This window comes from Hemitrygon akajei, chromosome 2, assembly GCF_048418815.1.
Source record: "Hemitrygon akajei chromosome 2, sHemAka1.3, whole genome shotgun sequence".
NCBI classification, from domain to species: domain Eukaryota; kingdom Metazoa; phylum Chordata; class Chondrichthyes; order Myliobatiformes; family Dasyatidae; genus Hemitrygon; species Hemitrygon akajei.
Genome location: NC_133125.1, coordinates 25,608,488 through 25,630,852, shown reverse-complemented (window position 1 = coordinate 25,630,852; position 22,365 = coordinate 25,608,488). Strand labels below are relative to the sequence as shown.

General features: G+C 39.5%; 1 protein-coding gene across 11 annotated transcripts in view; it reads left to right on the top strand.

Annotated features, from left to right (window-relative positions):
* The window catches only part of sema6a (sema domain, transmembrane domain (TM), and cytoplasmic domain, (semaphorin) 6A), a 98,046-nt gene that overhangs the window by 19,942 nt on the left and 55,739 nt on the right, over positions 1–22,365 (top strand). For 10 of the 11 annotated variants that reach the window (XM_073068986.1, XM_073069010.1, XM_073069002.1 and 7 more), the window contains exons 2-3: positions 19,193–19,332; positions 19,672–19,789. In XM_073068986.1, coding sequence (XP_072925087.1) covers positions 19,233–19,332; positions 19,672–19,789 — 218 coding nt within the window. In that variant the 5' untranslated portion in view covers positions 19,193–19,232. Of the gene's footprint in view, positions 1–7,446; positions 7,508–19,192; positions 19,333–19,671; positions 19,790–22,365 lie in introns of all 11 variants that reach the window. The other variant, XM_073068956.1, reaches the window with a different exon arrangement.

Here is a 22,365-nt window from a genome sequence, read left to right as displayed (position 1 = left end):
ATTTTTTCTCTGCTATAACATTCGTGAATGCACATAGATTTGGTAGCCAGCTCCATTTATTAAATAGTGTTGTGGTTATAAAGTGATCAGCTAGAATGCTTGTTCTCCTGCCAGAGATTGAAATAAAAGGTTAGTCGGTATTTTATTACATTTTCAGTAACAGTACTTTGGCATAATCTTATTCTCCCACTCCACCATGAGATAGATCGTCACTAACTTTGATTGGATACAGTTGATGGAAGTTGCACAGTGTTATCGTTTTGACTAAGTTCCCATCACAGAGTCTTGCATAATCTAAAGTGGTGGATGAGCAGGAGAAGAAGGCTTGTAGCAACACGTACGAAGGAGACTTGTGTTCTTTGTGCCTTCAGGACTGAAAGCACATGAAGAATTTACAACCATAATGTGGCTCGTATACTGGCCCAAGCTGTTAATTGCTGTTGATGTTCGGTAACAGTATTGTTTGGAAGCCTGCCTGTTATTCTGGTAATGGCCTGAGGAACATATTTCCAACCAGAGAAGCATGTAAAGGGCTGCTTTCATGCTGTCTACCACACTGTATTCAACAGCTGTTACGGTATTTCTAATGCTATTAACTATGTACATACACAAGCATAATAATCGGAATGAAGCTTGACAGAGAGACACAGGAGCAGAATTAAGCCATTCAGCCCATCGAGTCTGCTCTGCCTTTCCATCATGGCTGATTTATTATCACTCTCAATCCCATTCTCCTGCCTCTTCCTGTAACCATTGACACCCTAACTTTTCAGCTTCTGCCTTAAATATACTCAATGATTTGGCCTCCAATGCCATCGGTGGCGACGAATTCCACAGAATCACCACTCTCCAGTTAAAGAAATTCCTCATAATTTATATTACTTTGAGAGGTCAAGGTCAGACATGGTTAAAATACAGTATGTTCTGATTGAGAACTATTGGTTGATTTGGATTTAGTACAGTTCATTTTTTAAAGCTCGATTTTACCTAAGTTTATTCTCGTTAACTATGCTTGAGGCTTATTAATGGAAGCTGAATTCTGTGTGACCATGCTGGTCTGGTACAGAGTGGGTCATCCAGAAGTTGCTGCATCACGCTGAGCACCCTTGGTTAATTTAATGGCACCATCTGGCTTGTCAGTTTTAGCTGGGATTTTCTCCCTTTGATAGTCCCACTTAATGCTATGGTTTATCTGGATCAACACCACAATGTAACAATACACCTCATAAAATAGATCTCAAATGTAGTAAAATAACACTCATAAAATAGATCTCAAATGTAGCAATATTATGACATATTAAATAGATTTTGAATGTCATCTGATTGGTTTTAATTAGAAAAAAATACTGCTGAAGGTGGTGAACTTGAGTCTTTATTGAAAACCAGTTGTAGTATTGATTTGCATAGAACTTGGATCTTACAACTGTACAGCACTGTACAGGCCTCTCAGCCCACAATGTTGTGCTGATCATTTAACCTATTCCAGGTGCTTCCCTCCCACATAGCCCTCCATTTTTCTTTCATTCACGTGCCTATCTAAGAGTCTTTTAAGTATCCCATAAGGCCAAAAGACATGGGAGCAGATTTGGATAATTCAGCCCATCATGACTAACTTATTATTCCTCTCAACTCCATTCTAGAAACATAGAAAACCTGCACAATACAGGCCCTTCGGCCTACAAAGTTGTGCCGAACATGTCCCTACCTTAGAAATTACTAGGCTTACCCATAGCTCTCTATTTTACTAAGCTCCACGTACCTATCCGAAAGTCTCTTAAAAGACCCCATCGTATCCACTTCCACCACTGTTGCTGGCAGCCCATTCCATGCACTCACCACTCTCTGAGTAAAAAACTTACCCCTGACATCTCCTCTGTACCTACTCCTCAGCACCTTAAACCTTTATCCTCTTAAGGAAACCATTTCAGCCCTGGGAAAAAACCTTTGACTATCCACACGATCAATGCCTCTCATCATCTTTTACACCTCTATCCTCCATCGCTCCAAGGAGAAAAGACCGAGTTCACTCAATCTGTTTTCATAAGGCATGCTCCTCAATCCAGGCAACATCTTTGTAAATCTCCTCTGCACCCTTTCTATGGTTTCCACATCCTTCCTGTAGTGAGGCGACCAGAACTGAGCACAGTACTCCAAGTGGGGTCTGACCAAGGTCCTATATAGCTGCAACATTACCTCTCAGCTCCTAAATTCAACTCCACGGTTAATGAAGGCCAATACACCGTATGCCTTCTTAACCGCAGAGTAAACCTGCGCAGCTGCTTTGAGCGTCCTATGGACTCGGACCCCAAGATCCCTCTGATCCTCCACACTGCCAAGAGTCTTACCATTAATACTATATTCTGCCATCATATTTGACCTACCAAAATGAACCACTTCACACTTATCTGGGTTGAACTCCATCTGCCACTTCTCAGCCCAGTTTTGCATCTTATCAACGTCCCACTGTAACCTTTGACACCCCTCCACACTATCCACAAGACCTCCAACCTTTGTGTCATCAGCAAACTTACTAACCCATCCCTCCACTTCCTCATCCAGGTCATTTATAAAAATCACGAAGAGTAAGAGTCCCAGAACAGATCCCTGAGGCACACCACTGGTCACTGACCTCCATGCAGAATATGACCGGTCTACAATCACTCTTTTCCTTCTGTGGGCAAGTCAGTTCTGGATCCACAAAGCAATGTCCCCTTGGATCCCTTGCCTCCTTACTTTCTCAATAAGCCTTGCATGGGGTACCTTATCAAATGCTTTGCTGAAATCATATACACTACATCTACTGCTCTTCCTTCATCAATGTGTTTAGTCACATCCTCAAAAAATTCCAGTCAGGCTCGTAAGGCACGACCTGCCCTTGACAAAGCCATGCTGACTACTCCTAATCATATTATATCTCTCCAAATGTTCATAATTCCTGCCTCTCAGGATCTTCTCCATCAACTTACTGAGGTAAGACTCACTGGTCTATAATTTCCTGGGCTATCTCTACTCCCTTTCTTGAATAAGGGAACAACATCCACAACCCTCCAATCCTCTGGAACCTCACCCATCCCTATAGATGATTCGAAGATCATCACCAGAGGCTCAGCAATCTCATCCCTCATCTCCCACTGTAGCCTGGAATACATCTCATCCGGTCCCAGCGACTTATCTAACTTGATGTTTTCCAAAAGCTCCAGCACATCCTCTTTTTTAATATCTACATGCTCAAGTTTTTCAGTCTGCTGCAAGTCAGCACTACAATCACCATGATCCTTTTCCATAGTGAATACTGAAGTTAAGTATTCATTAAGTACCTCTGTTATTTCCTCTGGTTCCATACACACTTGCCCACTGCCACACTTGATAGGTCCTATTCTTTCATGTCTTATCCTCTTGCTCTTCACATACTTGTAGAATGCCTTGGGGTTTTCCTTAATCCTGCTCACCAAGGTCTTCTCATGGCCCCTTCTGGCTCTCCTAATTTCCCTTTTAAGCTCCTTCCTGTTAGCCTTATAATTTTCTAGATCTGTAACATTACCTAGGTCTCTGAACCTTTTGTAAGCTTTTCTTCTTGACAAGATTTATTACAGCCTTTGTACACCACAGTTCCTGTACCCTACCATAACTACCATAATTCTCCTGCCTTTTCCCCGTAACCTTTAATTCCCTTATTAATTAAGAACCTATCAACCTCTGCTTTAAATATACCCAGTGACTTGTGTCTCTTTAAGGCATTAATACATTAACACTTCCTAACACATCTGTATCTACCAACACCCCTGGAAGCATGTTCAACACACATACCACTCTCTATGTAGAAAAACCTACCTCTGACACCTCCTCTTGTACTTTTCTTCAAACACTTAAAATTATGTCCCCTCATTAGCCATTTCTGCCCTGGGAAAAAGTGTCTGCTAGTTAATGTAATTTACAGTCCAACAAACTTTGTGACACCAAAATTCTGACCTGTAAAGTTGACACTATGTTGATAATTTTACTGCTCATTTTTAGATTTTTCAGTTTTAAGCTCTTTCAGGAAGAGTAGCTCGGTGTAGACAGTATTGCATTTTTCATGATATAAAACAAGCAAACTGGCATAACTAGCAACCCTTGACTAACCCATAGCCTTATGGTTAAGAACAGAGAACTTTGCCACAAAAACTGATAGAACTTTCCTTTCTTGAAAACGTGCATCCTAATCTCAGAGCACAACAAAGCAGTGGCATTGTGTTAAATAAATTCACCTCTTTCCAAGGTGGACAGTAAAGACCTATAATGGCAAGAAGCAGATAGGTGGAGGTGCAGGCAGTGTTGAGGAGGCAGGGAGTTTGTGAAAGGACTTGGACTGGTTGGAAGAATGGGCAAAGTGGCAGATGAAACACAGTGTATGGCATGCACTTTGGCAGAAGGAATAAAGGTGTAGATTACTTTATAAATAGGGAGTGAATTCAGAAATCAGAGGTGCAGAGGAACTTGGTAGTTCAGGATTCCCTAACGATTAGCTTGCAGGCTGAGTGAGAAAGGCAATGTAGGCATTCATTTCAAGAGGACTAGAATATAAAAACAAAGATTTGATGCTGAAATTTTATAAAGCATTGATTGGACAATATGTAAGAAAAAATATGCTGACATTGGTGAGGATACAGGGGATGTTTATGAGAATGATCTGGGGAATGAAACAATTAACATATAAGGAGTGTTTGATAGCTCTGAGCCTGTACTCACTGGAGTTTAGAAGATTGAGGGGGATCTTATTGAAAGGCCTAGATAGAGTGGACATGGAGAGAGGATGTTTCAAATGGTGGGAAAGTTTAGCATCAGAGTGTATAGCCTCATAATACAATGATGTATCCTTTAGAACAGAAATGAGGAGGAATTTCTTTAAGTAGAGGGTGGTGAATCTGTGGAATTCATTGCCATAGACAGCTGTGAAGGCCAAGGCATTGTGTATATGTAAAGCAAAGGTTCACAAGTTCTTGATTTGTAAGAGTATCAAAGGTTATGGGGAGAAGGCTGGAGAATGGTGTTGAGAAGGGAAAAAAAATCAACCATGATCAAATGACAGAGTAGATTTGATGGGCTAAATGGCCATCGGTTTGTGGCTATGTGCTATGGTCTATGGCTAAGCAAAACTATGAGAAACAAATTCAGTGGAGCAATGTTAACCTGTAAGCAACAAAAATATGTATAAGTATCCATCAGGACAATTGCAGAGAAACAGAGGTTTGTTGGTTAATGTTTGTAATCTACGAGCTTTCCTCTAGAGAATTGTGAACTTAGGCTGAAGAAAACTGGATTTGGTTCTCCACTAATACACCCTCACTCTAAACATAATAATTTTTGCTTCTTTTTATTTTTGAAATATATTCTAACTGAACCTTAATGTTTCAATGCTTAATTTAAGACATTCAACATCTGGAATATTTAATTTCATCCGGTAGGTTATCGAGGATTTTAAGTTTTATTTGTCAGTCTGTTCTTGAGAAGAGGTTGTAACACTTAGTTCCACAAGTGATGTAAAAGAATAGTTTTCATGATCTCAGTGCATCCTAATCTAATGCTCCTAGCAATTAACTACTTTTAGAATGTAGTCACTGTTTCATATAGGAAATGCCAAGGATTCTCTACACTTGACTGCTTATGGTAACTTCTAGATAGGAACAGTATCAACTGTTTTTATTGTATAGTTCTCACAGCATTGAATTTTGTTGAAGACTATACCAAATAATTAGCAGAAATAGTCAAAAATAAATCAAACTAGACACCTTTTGGATATATTTTTATGCATTGCCTTGAGAAGAAAAGTGATTTTTCAGTCATTGTGTGCCTATCCCATAATTGTTACAATGGAGTGGGGAAGTCAGAGGTAAGTTCTTTACACATAGAGTGATGGGTGCATGGAACGCCCTGGCTGGGGTGGTGGGAGAGGCAGATACATCTGGGGCATTTAAATTATTAAATGGGCACGTGGATGAAAGAGAAATGGGGGGTTATGTAGGAGGCAAGGGTCAGTTTGATCTTACAGTAAGTTAAAAGTTCGACACAACATCGTGGGGTGAAGGGACTGTGCTGTAGTGTTCTATGAATTAGATACATAGCACTCAAAAACCAGATCTTATTCAAAGCTGTTTGATTGTCCTCACATGTGAAAAATGATATAGAATAAATTATGAGAAAGCACTTCTGCTCACGGGTATACTTGTAGGATTGGAATTGTTTTAGAATGACAGGGAACAGGAGGTGATTCAGTACGTGGATCTGTTGCATGTTTATGTGGGGTTATTGAGTTATTTTTCTGGCGCTCTGCGGTTTCGTGAGTTCATTGAGATAATTCTGAGAGCATGAGGGCAGGATAGAAGATCAGATCGGAAGGAATTCTTGTGTTCCATGGGTGGCATTATTCCACTCCTCAGTGTACTAGAAACCAGGTCATTTGCAATTATGTTAATCAATTGCAGACAGTCCAGAAATGCCATGTTTCAGTAATGAGCACATAATGTCAGCTCTGTTTCTGACAGACTGCTGTGGTTTATATTGTGCATGCACAGCGAAGTATGTTGGCATATCCCTAGTTCAGTCTGGAAAACTATGTTTTAGGAATGCAGCACATTCCGTGGATTGGAGAAATATGATGGATTTTGCACAGTATTGTGTTAAAGGTAGTGTTGTTTTGTGGTTATTTAAGTTTGTGCTTTTTTATTCCCCATGGTTAATACACACTTGCTATTCTGTTCTTGCACATTGCAGTGTTGTAACGGGATAGGAGTACAAGCATGTGGGTCTCTGTTAGGCCATTCAATATTGCAAGGCAGCAGAGGTTCCAGGAACCAGGGTCTTTGAGGATCTAGTGCACCATATTTGCCAACTTCTTTGCAACGCTCGAAGAGTGAGCTGGCTCGCAGGTTCTTTGTATCAACAGGAGAGGCCAGTGACCTCGCAAGGCTGACTAACCACTCAAACCAGAAGAGCAGAATGAAAATGTATTCAAGTTGCTTCCTTCAAATGCTATGTAACAGAAATAGTGTAGAGAGCAAACAAGGAAGGTATTACAACATTGCCAGCCTTGAGGTGGCTTTGGCCCTTACACACGGATCTAAAGGTGTAAAGGCATCATAATCTTGTTAGATAACTGCAGCAGAATTGAATTAATTTCCAAATGTGTTTTAAGTTCCTTTATTAGAGAATGCTACAACTTGTTTATTCTCACTATTGCCTTAAGTTATGTTGATGCTGATAATGTTTAATGTTAATGGATGTAATGTTGTCTGGTTCAGTTCACTCTCTAAATAAGATTATTGCTTATTGTATTTTGCTGAAAATTGCGTCACTTTTGAAATGTTATTAACTCTTATTCTCCCTAACAAATAGAAAGAAAGTGCAAAACGAGAATCAGTCTAGTGAATTTTCCCTGTAGGACCTCATTGTTAATTTATGTGTTTTTAGAGAAGAAGTTCTAAACTAAATGCAGTGATCTAGCTACATTCTCACAGTGAGGTGATAGAAGGTAAGCATTGGGGGTCTCTGATGTTTTAAGTTATAAGCTATTTGTGTTATAAGTGAATCTAAATTTTGCAACCCCTCTCTTCAAAAGGCTGCACCTTGGTTCAACTTCCATGCCATAGCTCCACATGTCAAAGCTTTCACCCAGTACAAAACATCCTCGTTGATGCTTAAGCACTCACGTGCACACAAGCAGAGATTTCTTTTGCATCCTCCCCCCATTCTCTCCTGCACCTTACAGCCATAACTTGTAGAACAAATCCTAGCGTTGTATTGCCAATCCTTTTTCTAAAATTGACTGCTCTATCCTCGGTATTGCCATTCTCAGAGGGACATTCACAAACGTATATTGTTACAGTCGGCTAGGAATGTTACTATCTTCCTGTGACCCTGAAATAAATGAGGTGCAGATAATCAGAGGGAGCAGACATTAGAGCAGTAACATTCCATATTACTATACATAGCTGAAGACAGAGGCATACATACTGACTCTTCCTAGGGAAACAGCCGGTAAACATTAACTGGGGTGCATTCAACATACACTGATTCATTGGGTAAACGGTCCACAGACAGTCACTTTACTGGAGTACAAGTCCTAGAAACACTGATTCTTATGACTCCAGATTTTCATTTATTAGCATTTGTTTGACACAGTTTTCCCCAATTCTTAAAACCAGTAATTTATCTTTGTAAATCTAATGCAATCTAATAAATTTAGTGATGTTGCAAAACCCAGTAGCGTAATGTACCCACACACAGCAGATTGCAGACTAAAACGTATCCATCGTGGAGTTATTATGATACCCACAATGTCTCCAAAACCATTTTACAATGAGGCTTATTATATCAAGGTTGCATTGTGATTCCTAATAGACTGCTTTATTCCTTTACTCAGATTCCAATGAAAGCAAATGCACCATTGGCCCTCCTTGCTGGTTGCTGCAGTTGATTGATAGCTTTCTAGAACACGCAGTTCCCCGGAGCACCACATTTCCTAATACTGTGTGTGGCCAATTATAAGAATATATGCTTCTCTGTCTTGTGCCTCAAAGTGGATGACTTCATATTTTTCCACATTACAGTTCATCTTCCATGTAATTGCCTGTTGACTGTGTTAGCTTGTACCCTCTTGATGTCTCTTTTCTTCCTCTTCATTAATTCCAATCCCACCTAGTTGTGATAAGGCATTCTGTGGTTTAATATGCGCTAAGCAATTTGCACAATCCTATCCGCGAGCAAGTGAAAATCTGCAGGTGCTGGAAATCAAAGTAATACGTACCAAATGCTGGAGGAACTCAGCAGCTCTGGCGGCGTCTGTGGAATAGAGTAAGCAGTCAATGTTTTGGGCCAAGATCCTTCATCAGGACTGGTGAAGGATTCCAGCCCAAAGCTCTTTTCCAAAGATCAGCCTGTCCTGCTTGAGTTCCTCCAGCGTTTTGTGTGTATTTCTGCACACCCCGATTCATCCCCCTGTAAATTCTGAGTCTATACCACCTTACGACAAATTTTTCAAATAATCACCTAAAAGTCATTGTTCCAGTGAACTTAACAAAATAACTACAATGTCACGTCCCTGACATAATTTCAGTAAATATTTGCTGTCTTAAGTAGAATGAACAATTGCAACCTCTACTAGTTTGGTGGTAACACTAAACTAGCTGAGGAAAACAGAGCGAGGGTGCACGAGCTTACAAACAAGCTCACTGAATGGGCACAGACATAATAGATGGAAAATGTGAGGTCATCCGCTTTGGTAGAGAAAAAAATAGAAAGGCAGAGTATTTTTTAAAGTGATGTAATATTGAAAGCTGGTGTTCAGAGAGTTGTTGTGTCTGATTCACCGAATGTTAGCACGCAGATAGAGCAATCAATTAGGAAGGCAAATGATATGTTGGCCTTTTTCACAAGTAGATTCAGGTACAACTGTAAACACATCTTACATGTTCTGCGTTGATGAGATGCCACCTGGGATGCTGTGCGCTTTGCGCAAGACCTGTGCAAAAGCACAACAGAAAGAGTCGCAAGATTTAACCCTGAGACGTGGGATTTGGTCTATGAGGAGAGATTAAGCAGACTCTCTTCGATGTTGAAAAATACTATGCAATCTCACAGAGACATACACAGTTCCAATGAGGTAGATAGAGGGGTGAAATTTCCACTCACTGAGGTGACTAGAAACAGGGGTCACCATTTTCAAATGAAGTGTAGGCCATTCAGGACTGAAACAAACAGAAATGATTTTCACGTGGATGGTGGAGAATTTATGGTTTTCTTTATTAAGGAGGGTATTGGAGGGTCAGTTATTACATATGTTCAAGATAGAATCTAAAGAAATTTGGGTATTAAAAGGGAAATGGGGTGAATGCAAAGACATTGCTCTGATGAAGCAGATCAGTGTAATCCCATTGAACACAGGAACAAATAAAGGCTAGGAATGGAACAGTAGCATAGTGGTTCATTTTGGTAGGTCAAATATGGTGGCAGAATATACTATTAATGGTAAGACTCTTGGCAGTGTGGAGGATCAGTGGGATCTTGGGATCCATAGGACGCTCAAAGCAGCTGCGCAGGTTGACTGTGGTTAAGAAGGCGAGAAGGTGTATGGTGTATTGGCCTTCATCAATCGTGGAATTGAATTTAGGAGCTTTTTTATGCAGAGCACGGTGAGTGCTTGGAATGGGCTGCTGGCACCAGTGGTGGAGGCAGATACAATAGGGTCTTTTAAGAGGCTTTTAGATAGGTACATGGAGCTTAGTAAAATAGAGGGCTATAGGTACGCCTAGTAATTTCTAAAGTAGGGACATGTTCGGCACAACTTTTTGGGCTGGAGGGCCTATATTGTGCTGTAGGTTTTCTATGTTTCTATAACGCTTCATAGTACTGGTGACCCGGGTTCAATCCCGCTGCTGTCTGTGAAGAGTTTTTACTTTCTCCTCGTGACCATGTGGGTTTTACTCCGGGTGCTCCCATTTTCTCCCACTGTCCAAAGACATGCCGGTTGAAAGGTTAATTTGTCATTGTAACTTGTCCCATGATTAGACTAGGGTTAAATTGGGGTTTGAAGGGACGAAAAGGCCTATACCATGAATACATTTTAAAAAATAAATCGTCTGATCCTGCTGATCCCTTTCTTCGTTGTTTCTAGGTTTCCAATACATTTGCTATATTTGAACATTCAGAACATTGCATTTGAGTTTTGTAAACTGAATACACTTATTATATATTCAGTACTTCTGGGTAAAAGAAAGTCAGAATCGTAATTTTATAACTTCTTTTACCTTCTTTCCTGCCTTTTAAAGATGAATTCTACATACTATCAGATTATTTTTGATTCCCAATTCCAGGCCTTTGACACTGTATCGTCACTAGTTGTTCAACAGGAATTATCTACCTATATCTATGAATTCCTGCATCCTTCCTGTGTATCAGATTCCTTATTCTGGTATTGTCAGAAACTTCATTATCTTTCTCCTTTGTACCTGCTGACAGGTGTGACAGATTTGCAGAAAGGCCTTTTACCCTCCAGATACAACATTAGAGCCTGTCAGATTTCCCCCTCAATTCCACCTGTTTATCCTTTCAACCATGAAGAATTCTCTCAAGTTTTCTATTTGTATGCTAAACAGGAGAGTAACTGCATTACTGATGACATCATTCAAAAGTTCCAGGGATCCATTGATCAATTATATGATTTTTTTTAAATTCAGAAAATACTCAATTCCTAAACAGAAAAAAACATTTGATGATTGCTAAAGATGCCAAGGTACCACTGCAGTGTTTTTTTTTACTTTGTTTCAACTGACATGAACCATTTGAGAAGATTAGGATAAGAGTATACAATAAACATAGGGTGGATCTTGTATCGGAGTGATATTTAACACGTCTCATGGTTTGCATTGTACAAATTCCTTGGACTTTTTGACCACTAGATAGAGGGATTTGACTGAAAGGAGATGTTTTTGCACACACTCGAAGATTTGATGGACGATTTCTGTTTGATTCCTGAACTTGTCCTGACTTTTGTATATGGGAAGGATGCCCACTGGTGAGAGACAGGGCTGAGGGGTTAACAATTTGAGTAAAGGTGTTGGTGCCTCAGGACACTCCACCCCAATGACCACTGGCAGTTCAAAAGACAGTTGAGGCGATGGAATTGGTGAGCAAAAACTCCAGATTGATTCCCAGCATTACTTTTTAATCCACTTGTTGAAAATCAATGTGTTTTTTAAAAAAAAATAATCATTCCCTGGCATTAAAGTGGAGAGCTGATGCTGATTTGTGAGTAATATAATGGTGTAAGGAATTAGTGAAAAGTGATACAGGAGGAGTAATCTTGACACTTGCTTTCTTATTGGCAGTCTTGTCTGCCTTGGCCTGTTTGTTAATGCAGTAAACTGAATTTAACAGGTGTCCTCTGAGATCCCAAGGGAGTATTTGCAGTAAAGGTTATAAACAGAATTGATTGGCTCTCTGAGTGTCTTAGGTACAGCTGGGATATTGGACCTACAATCTAACAGATCATGTCATCACAGACCGTTTCCTATTTAGGGTGCAGTTATTAAAAGTGCCTTGTAGGTCAGAAGAGGGTTGGTTCAATTTAAACACTCATTTGTGCTTCAAAGTTGTGCTAACCCATGGGTCAATGCTGACACGGTGGATGATGCTTATGTGTGTGACAGGTTTACTATAAAGCTTTTACCCTCCAGTTACAACATTAGCCCCTGTCAGATTTTCTACCAAATACTTCCCACTTACCTTTTCTAGCAACATTTTTCTGAAGCTTATTCATTTCGAATCGGAATCAGGCTTATTATCACTGGCATACGCTGTGAGATTTTGTTGCTCTGTGGCTACGGTACACTGCAATACGTTAAAAATACTATAAGTTATAATGAGAAATATATTTAATAAATAAACAGTGCAAAACAAGAGCAGAATGATGAGGTTGATGGCTTCAAGGACCATTCAGAGATCCTATGGCAGAGGAGAAGAAACTGTTCCTAAAACGTTGATGCCAATGAGTTAAGATGAAAATATCTGTATCACTGGTAGTGTCATTCATAAGTGTGGGAGATCAAACTAAAAATGATTGCTTTTGTAATTCTTTTAAAGATCCACTTACTAAAAAACATTTTAAAGCTTACTAAAGATGCCAAATTGCAGCTGTCATCTGTTTGACTTAATTTGTTTCAAATTCTTTGAACTTTCTGAAAAGATTGAGATAAGAGCACTGTATAGAGGAAACCATGTCCAGCCAGCGAAAAGATGGTGACAAAGGAGCCATTGTCTGGGTAATACAGTTCCTGTGAGGATTAACTCTTGCGTGATTGGCTGTCTTTCTCTGCCGTATATGAATGGCATGCTTGGTTACAGATTGTTACAGTGCTTGCTCACATTGTGATAAATAGTGTTAGTGGTGCCCGCATGTATCTAAACATTGGCGGGATTGTACAATGCAAAACTGTAAAAACCCAACCTTCAGCAATCTTTAGTTGTTTACCTGTCAGCAAATCTTCAGTTTAGTGTGAAGAGTGATTTCGTAGAAGCTGTATTCTGCTTGGTTCTTGCAGAGTTTGAAATGAGACTGTCAAAGTGACTTCCAACCATCTATCCAAAGTACTTACAAGATTCCACTGTTTAATATTAATTAGAAGTTCAACGTTAAAAGTAAATTTGTTATTGGAGTACATGTATGATACCATATATGAGCCTGAGATTAGTTTTCTTGCAGGCATACCCAGTAAATGCAAGAAACATAATGAAAGACCATACCCAACTCGACGGACTAACAACCAGTGTGCAAAAGACAACAGATTGTGCAAATACAGAAGAAAATAAATAAATAAATCCATTGGCTAACTTTACTGTAGCAGTTAGGGTAACTCTTTACAGTGCCAGTGATCGGAAGATCAGGGTTCAATTCCCGCCACTGTCTGTAAGGAGATTATATGTTCTCCCCATGACCACATGGGCTTTTTCCGGTTTCCACCCACATTCCAGAGACGTGCGAGTTAGGGTTAGTACGTCATGGGCACGCGGTGTTGGTGCCAGAAGCATGCCGACACTTGTGGATTGCGTTGCTCGTTGACACAAATGGCCGCATTTCATTGTATGTTGTGACGTTTTGATGTGCATGTGACAAATAAAGCTAATCTTTAATAACTCTAATCCTTCCATTCTGGAACTTCTGTTGTCTTGTGTGCCTCTGGATGAGAGATTTTGTTCTCGGTTTCTTCTGCTTAAAAGCACCTCGAAGTGTGGCAGTTTTATTTGGGATCAAATAATACCAAATTTGGTTGTGGTGCCTTTCTAGATAAATTGCCTCTCACCTTTCAAAGTTTACAGTTTTTAAATTGCCAGTTAGATGGTAAAGCAGAGGGTTGGTGGCTGTTTAAAGCCGTACCTGCACAGGAGGCAATGCCTCTAGGGCTGGGTTAATATTAAATGTGGGTGGGGGAAGCTGAGAGAAGTAGTAATAGACTCCATCACATGTTTACGGGACTGTTAAAACCCATAATCACACTGCAGAACATATCACGTTGGAATTTTAATGGGAGTAATTCTTAACTGTGAAGTCTAGACAACAACCTCTGTCTCTGTTGTGCAACTTATTCCATTAGTGTCACTGCTCTTCTACAGTGATAGGCACATAAAGCTCCTTTGCCAGATTACTTTTTATCCTCTTCATTTTGTCTGAAGCTGCTTTCAGTATTTCCCTGTGTTTTTGTACACTGAGTAATGTTTCAACATGCTTTTTGGGTGGATTTAAGCTGGAAGTAGAACGCTGGAGGAGAACAAGCTTCCATTTTTCATCCGCCCTCTAGCTACAGTTTCAGTTTTACTAGTTGATTAGATATGTAAGTAATGATACCGGATGAGGACAGGAATTATATAGGAGCCTTGGATACTTAGAACATTAAACATAGAACATTATAGCACACTAAAGACCTTTCAGCCCATGATGTTGTGTCAGCCTTTTAACGTACTCTATGATCAAGCTAACTCTCCCCTCCCGTGCAGCCCTCCATTTTTCTATCGTCCATGTCTCTATCTACGAGTCTCTTAAATGTCCATTAAAAAAAGAGTTGTTAAAACAAGTGGAAGGAATGAGAGATTATGGGTGATAAATCACAAAGTGAGTGATACTCTGAAATAATTCGCGATGAATGTACCTTTTGATGTTCTGATATTTAAAGGGAAAAGGTAAAACCTGACAAAAACATGGAGAGAAATAGAGTGCGAGGGTCTCTTCTGGCCATCAAGGTGCTGCTTGAGTGGGGGCCAATAACCAGTAGTTCTACCTTTTAATCTTCTGAAGGTTTCCACTCAAAAGGGAGAAACTGAATGAGAGTAAGAGTAGGGAAGAGATGGAATACACACAGTCCGAAAGATATATAATGTGGGGATGAGGATAGGGGGGAAAATAGTGTAGGACTAGTCAAAGAAGTTGAGTTGAGAGAGGTGAAGACCCACAAGAGAAAGGAGGACTGGAGAAGGATATCACAGGGTAATCAAGTGATTTGTAAATGGATGAAAGGATTTGTATTTGGTAATTTTGGGTGACTGATGGAAGCGGAAGGGAATTTCAGTCAGAAGTTCTGCCAGGTACAAAATGTAGGCAGCAAAGGTTTGGACAAACCACAGTTTGCTTCTACTGGCAATCCCTAAGCTTATCAAGGAAGTAAAGTGTAGGGAAGAGTTTGTGGTGCCTGATTTGGGATCAGGATACTGTTGGAAATCTTGTTAGTTGATGGAATATGAAGCTCAGCTCAGAGACCAGCAGAAATGTGAATATTTAGAACAAATGATCTTAGAAAGCAGTTAGAGAAAAGGCATGAGCAAAGGGTAAGGACGTTTTGAAGAGTGTGTAAAAAGATTGCTCCTTCTTCTTTCTTGCTCATTTAAAATCTTCAGTGTTGACACATTAAGCCGTGGATCACATTTAATGATTGATCAATGAAAACTATACAAAAGATGGTAGCGGCTTTACATCGATGATGATCGGGGCTCAATTCTTGAAAGGAGCCTGTACATTCCCTTGTGGGCGTGCGTGTTTACTCCAGGTGCTCCGGTTTCCTCTGGCATTCCATAGACGCACAGATCAGTAAGGATGAGTGAGTTGTGGGCATGCTGTGCTGGTGCCAGAAGCGTGTCAATTTTTATAACCTGCCCCAGCACATTCTTGAGTGCTGTTGATCACTGATGCAAAGGATGCATTTGCTGCATGTTTCAATGTACATCTAACAAATAAAGCTATTCCTTATCTTTAAAATCTTTAAGTGTAGTATTGCAATTAAGCCAATTTCTTTTTGCTAGCATACATATGTCATTTCCCAGCTATAACATTGCAGCTTTAATTTCTCTCTGTTAATTTTCAGAATCAGGTTTAATATCACTGGCATATGACGTGAAATTTGTTCTTAAACAGCAGCAGTACGTAATTATAAAAACTGTGAATTGCAGTAAGAAGTATATATCTGTGAAAAAGTTAAATAAGTAGTGCAAAAAAAAGTAGTGTGGTAGTGTTCATGGGTTCAATGTCCATTCGGAAATCAGATGTCAGAGGGAAGAAGCTATTCCTGAATCGATGGGTGTAAACCTTCAGGCTTCTCTACTCCTTCCTGATGGTAGCAAGGAGAATATTCTCAAGTAATAAATTATATTAAATGGCTAGGGGATCAAAAAAGTTACATCTGAAGAAAGCAAATACTATGTAACTACAGAATATGATTGTTATTAGAGCACTTGTAATGATTCTGGTGTAAAATATAATGAGACTTAGGATTAAGATTTTAAATGAAAAATGATCCCTAAGTAACTGATTGGTTCAAAATACAGGGTGAAATGCCTCATTTTTGAAAGAGTTCATCAGTATTCTCAGGATTTCTTGGCTTGTTAAATATTAGTTCATAAATGCACTCTGAAAATGCTCAAACGTTCCAGTGTTAGAGTTTGATTATCATCCTGCCAGGCCATTGTTGTGTTGGTGGAGAATATTCCAATGCTCAACATAAGGGCATCACCTGCTCATAAGTAATGGGAACTATTTCAGATGATTAATTCAGAATATTATACAGTGTTAAAGAATACTAATGTAAATCGTTCTTGTATTGCTCGACTGGTGACAATTGAAAAACAGATTGATACGTTAATGTCTTTCCTCTATTATTCATTGCTATCGTTTATGCTTAAGTCTGAAGTCAGTAATGAAATTTGAACTTGAAGAATCTATGATCAGTAAAAGTCGGAAACACTGAAAATCTTTCTTTTCTTATCCCTGTTTATTATTTACATACCGTAATTATTGCTATAAAGAGTGTTGTAATACGATGTGTCATGTAGCATCAAATATAAGGATATAAATCCTATTAGCCAGCCCTGTAGATTGTACAATACTTGCACATGACAATTCCACATCCTTATATTGATCTTTAATTATCAACTTCCCCTCATAAGGTCCTCTGTTCAGAACGTCCTGATTATGTTCAGGTTTTCGGCAATGCAGACACATTTCCCAGAAATCAGTTTTTTTTCCAACATCATTTCAAGATTCAACTGAAACATGTCAATATTGCTAAAATGCAGTCACTTAAAAGCAGAGAATATATTCGCACTTTGGGAGATTTTGAAGAACAGGAATGAATAATGAGGTCCAGGGCATTTTCTGGGCACGAGAGCAAAGCATGCTGACAACCATTTCCAGGTCACTTTATGCCACATTAGAATTCCACTTGGGAATCACCTGAGTGAATTTTCTTTGTGTTCCTGATGTGATTTCCATGCCAATGGCTCTTGGAATGCTGCCATTTTGTTTTTGGAGCGCTGCGTGGAAAGCTACATCACACTGCCTTAGCTGCACCTGTTGGCAGTTGTCCCTGAGAGAACAGGGCCTTACAGACGCAGAATCGTACCAGACACCAGCCTGAGAAGTGCCCTCCTCTTTGACCACCACACCATCTGTCCAGCACGTACTCCACTGAAAGTCCAAACCCTGATTCTCAATCCCCTCATTCACCCGTCCACTTGGTCACATTACTGGAAATCTCAGAAGGTTATATGCGTTTGATGTGGTTAATGAATGACTTTGCCCATTTACCCCGGCCTCTAAAAAGCATCAATATTATTGAAAGACAATTTTAAAATAATTTCACAAGGTTGTTAGAAGTATTATATAGATGCAAGTTCCTTGCCCCTGCTCCTAGGGGCAAGAAGAAGAACACAGAGCTTTTGTGCATCGTTCTCATAACTACATAAGCTTAGGAAAATGATCTATGCTGAAATATTGATATTCTATTTATGTGTACAACCAGAGTGGATCTGGATGACTCTGTATTTTGCACTTAATGGGTTTGCAAATTTCTCCTGAACTAATTGGTTTGCTGTGTGGAGTTTATGGCAATGTGTTGTCATAATTTCCCTAGCCAGTTCTGCTACTATTCTCCTATTGAATTTAAATGCAACTTGGAAACAACTAAGATATCTGTAGTTTCATTCCTTTTAGTTTAAAAGTTGGTCACACAGTGGCGTTAACTGCAATGCACCATTTTTCTTCTCCTGTAGAAATGCACATTTCTAGGTCTTCTATATGGGGACACAAAACACACAAGTGGACTTGACAGGCTGAGTCTGTGAGGACAAGAAGTCATTTGAAAGATGACTAATGTATTTTCACATTGGGGGATTTTGAAGAAGAGATAGCCAGAGCAGTTTTGGGTTTGAGTGCGTGAGATGGGTCCATGCCGATTCTGGAGACTCCATGAGGTCACAGAGTTTAAAATGTTTTAAGTCAAGGTCAGATGTGGCCAAATTGGTGTGCATATCTTGATGCCCTTTGGTAACTCTAAACGAATGGTTTAATGAATTCAGGAAGACCTTGTTTACATTATTAAGCACTGACTCTTCTGGACTGAAGTGTAGCGTGGATGTTACTTCCAATAAGTGGAAGATCTGCTTTCTTTCCTTACAACACTGCAGTTTAAATGACAGGCATAGAGCTGAGTTGTTTTAAAAAAAGAATTACATTGACATAGAAGATCACTGTTCTGTTAGCATATTTTCTATCATAAACTACATAAAGGTTATAAAGTCTAATGGAGTGGTATTTGAATATTTAGTTTTGATACTACTGTCCACAAAAGGCTTTTAGGTAAGTTTATGTGGAGATATAATTCTGCATTTCGAACATCTTATTGTTGCTCAACATTTTAGTACGCAACTTTTGCTGTTAAGCATGTTTACCGTGTCAGTTTTGTATGTAAAGTTGAATTGAGAGAGGACGAAAGAGAGACAGAGGGATAGGGCTGCATTATTGTTTATTGAGTGATAACTCCTCTTTTTGAAATATGCCTAAATATTAGGTCCACTGGAATGAATAGATGAACTCTTGATTAAAATTTATTAATTATCTGAAGTAAGAATCTGTGATTAATATTTTTCACATTGTCTATCCTATTACATTGTTAAGACATCTGTGTGAATTTTTCAATGGAGGCTAAGCATATATTCTTTTTATTTCATTTTCTTTTATAGTGCTGGTCTTGTTTAGTTGTTTCCCTGGACCCTTTGATCGAGTATGTGTACATGATTGTATGGTTCAAAATTGTAACGAATCCTCTTGAATTTTACCGTGCAATCTTAAAAGCTAACATCTGACACCTCTTTCCCCCCCCCCCCCCCCACCATTTTTCAGGCTTAAGTGAAAATAAAAATCAGAAGCTAGCTGTGCTACTATGAAGTCTGAAGGCTTGCTGCTATATTTTTCACTACTACAATTTGCTGGGGCTGGTTTCCCTGAAGATTCTGAGCCTATCAGTATTGCACATGGCAACTGTAAGTAGTCAAGTAAAATTTCTCATTTGCTGACCTCAGTATGGAACTAAAAATAAAGGAGAGAAGTTTGAAGAATTATGCCTCTGTTTGTAGCTAGGTAAATGCCTCTGTACAGGATAGTAAAAAAAAGTAATTTCCTCACAAGCTGGAATTTTTAGCTTGTGACGGAATTGCTGTCCCTGCTGACTTGTAACGAGGATTATAGGAATGAGTGCTTGTGAAATCTGCTGTGATATTGTTTCACTGCCTTAGGGTACAAAAACCAACTGAGTGGTGAGTGTGTGAATTGTAGCTCAGCCTGACTGCGTTAACATGGTTAAATTCTTTGTTCCTTAACAGATACTAAACAATATCCGGTATTTTTGGGTCACAAGCCAGGACGAAATAACACACAAAGGCATAAGTTGGACATTCAGCTGATTGTGAAAATGAATCGCACACTCTACATTGCTGCTAGGTCAGTATTATTTCACTAATTAACCGACACCTACGCACAATTAACTGACCAATGTTCTGAAGTCTTCAATTTCAAAATAAGTGGCTCTGGCTTCTTCTGCCGTATAAAGAACTGATTGTGTTGTGCGGTGGGTTTGTGCCAGCTCTACGCTCTGCAGAAGCAGGCAATGGCTTTGTGTTGCTTGTACCTTACGGAGTGAGTGAGTCCAGGCATTACGGCGTTGTTTCCTGTATATTCACGTAAGTCCCTCTGAACATCATGACCATATCCTTATGCCTTTATCACTTCTGACCTCCAGGACACTGGGACTCCCATACTGTAAAAGGGCTGGATGGGAAAGAGTTTGTCAAGTGTGTCCAGGAAGGATTCCTTAATCAGTACATAGAAGCCCCAGAGTGCGATACTAGTTCTCCTGTTAGGGAATGAGACAAGGCAGGTGACTGAAGTTTGTGTAAGGGAACATTTGGCTCTGGTGATCAAAATGCCATTAATTTCAGGGTAAATATGGAAAAGGTTTGGTCTGGTCCTCAGGTTGACATTCTAACTTGGAGAAAGGCCAATTTTGATGATATAAGAATGAATCTGACAAGTGTGGATTGGAAAAGTTTGTTTCTGGGCAAATGTGTGTTTGGTAGATGGGAGGTCTTCAAAAGTGAAATTTTGAGAGTACAGCATTTGTATGTTCGTGTCAGAATAAAGGTTTTTAAGAGATAGTGAGGCCCTGGTTAAGAAAAAGAAGGAGGTGCACAGCAGAAACAAATGAGGTACTTAAGGAGTAAAAGAAATGCAAGTGAATGCTTAAGGAATCAGGAGGGCTAGAAGAAGAAATCTGGTTGCTGTGGCAAACAAGGTGAAGGAGAGCCCTGAAGGCTTCTACAGATATATTATGAGCAATAGGATTGCAAGAACAAAATTGGTCCTCCGGAAGATCAGAGTGGTCATCTGTGTGTGGAGCTGGAAGAGATGGAGGAGATCTTGAATGGAGATTTTACATTTTGTATAAGACTGTTGGTGAGGCTGACTTTGGAGTATTGTATGCAGTTATGGTCACCTACCTACAAGAAAGATAGCAATAAGATTGAAAAAGTGCAGAGAAAATTTACAAGGATCTTGCGGAGACTTGAGGACCTGAGTTATAGGGAAAGGTTGTATAGGTTAGGTCTTTATTCCCTAGAACATAGAAGATTGAGGGGAGATTTGATAGAAGTACTCAAAATTATGGGGTTGTAGCTTGGGTAAATGCAGTAAGGCTTTTTCTACTGAAGTTAAGTGAGACTACAACCAGATGTCCTGGGTTAAGGGTGAAAGGTGAAATGTTGAAGGGGAACACGGAGGGTGGGAACCTCTTCTCTTAGAGAGTGCAGAGAGTGTTTAACAAGCTACCAGTGCAAGTGGTGGATGTGGGTTGACTTCAACATTTAAGATTAATTTTTAAGGTAAGTACATGGATGGGAGGGGTATGGAGGGCTATGTTCCAGATGCAGTTCAAGGGGGCTAGGAAAATCAATGGTTCAACACAGGCAAGATGAACTGAAGGGCCTGTTTCTGTGAGGTACTGTACTATAACTCTATGACATCTCATCTGGGCAGGTCCTGATGTAGATCACTCCACAGAGAGCAAATAAAATTCACTGTAAACATGTGACTTCTTTCCAAAATCACTAGAAAAGTGGTTGAGTTACAAAGTTTGTATCCAGTAGTCTTATTGGCTGTTCAGAGGACAAGAATTCATACCCTAGTTCAGTAGCTGAGGAATTTAAATTCAAGTATTTAAATAAATATGGATTAAGAAGTTAGAATCGTTAACTACAGCTATCAAGCTACTGCATTGTCATGAAACCCATCCAGTTTGCTAATGTCCTTCAGGAAAGGAGATCCTGCCATCTCCACCTAGGCTAGACCAAACACCACCCAGACCCATCAGCATGATGACCTTCAGCCACTCTCTGGAATGGCCAGCAAATGCTTCAATTCAGTGATGAACATCATAACAACACATTCATTCTAAAAACTCACACATTGGTACAAAGGGAGACTGTTTGGTTCTTTGACCCTGCTTTGTCATTCATTAGACCAGGGTTTAACTCTACTCCATGCAGATTATTACTGAGTCTGGGATAATAATCCTTTGGACGATACCACATATAAGTATTGAAGTTCAGAAGTTGTCACTTTGGTTTGTTGCTTATTTTTAATACAAACTGTTGGAAGTATCTTTGAGATAGTGTGATGGTGAAAATGAATCAGGAGTCTATCCTACATCCTTTTGTATTTTTTTCTGATGAACTTAATGGAACTAAACTGAAAGGGGTATAACATGTCAACCACCTCACATACACACTTGCTTTAAGTTATTGTACTATGTAATTGTTGCCTTTAATCTGTAGTCTGCGCTCCAAAAATTAGAACAGATTGACCATTTGCCTGCTGTCCTAATGACCCCAAGCATAAAAGAAAATATATCTAGGTGCTTGTTTTTAAATTTACCTTCTGTAAGCAAGGAGTTGTAAGCAGGAGTAAGCAAGGAGTAGCGTCACTATTTTCTTGGCAGTGTTCTGGCAAGATGTTTTTATTTC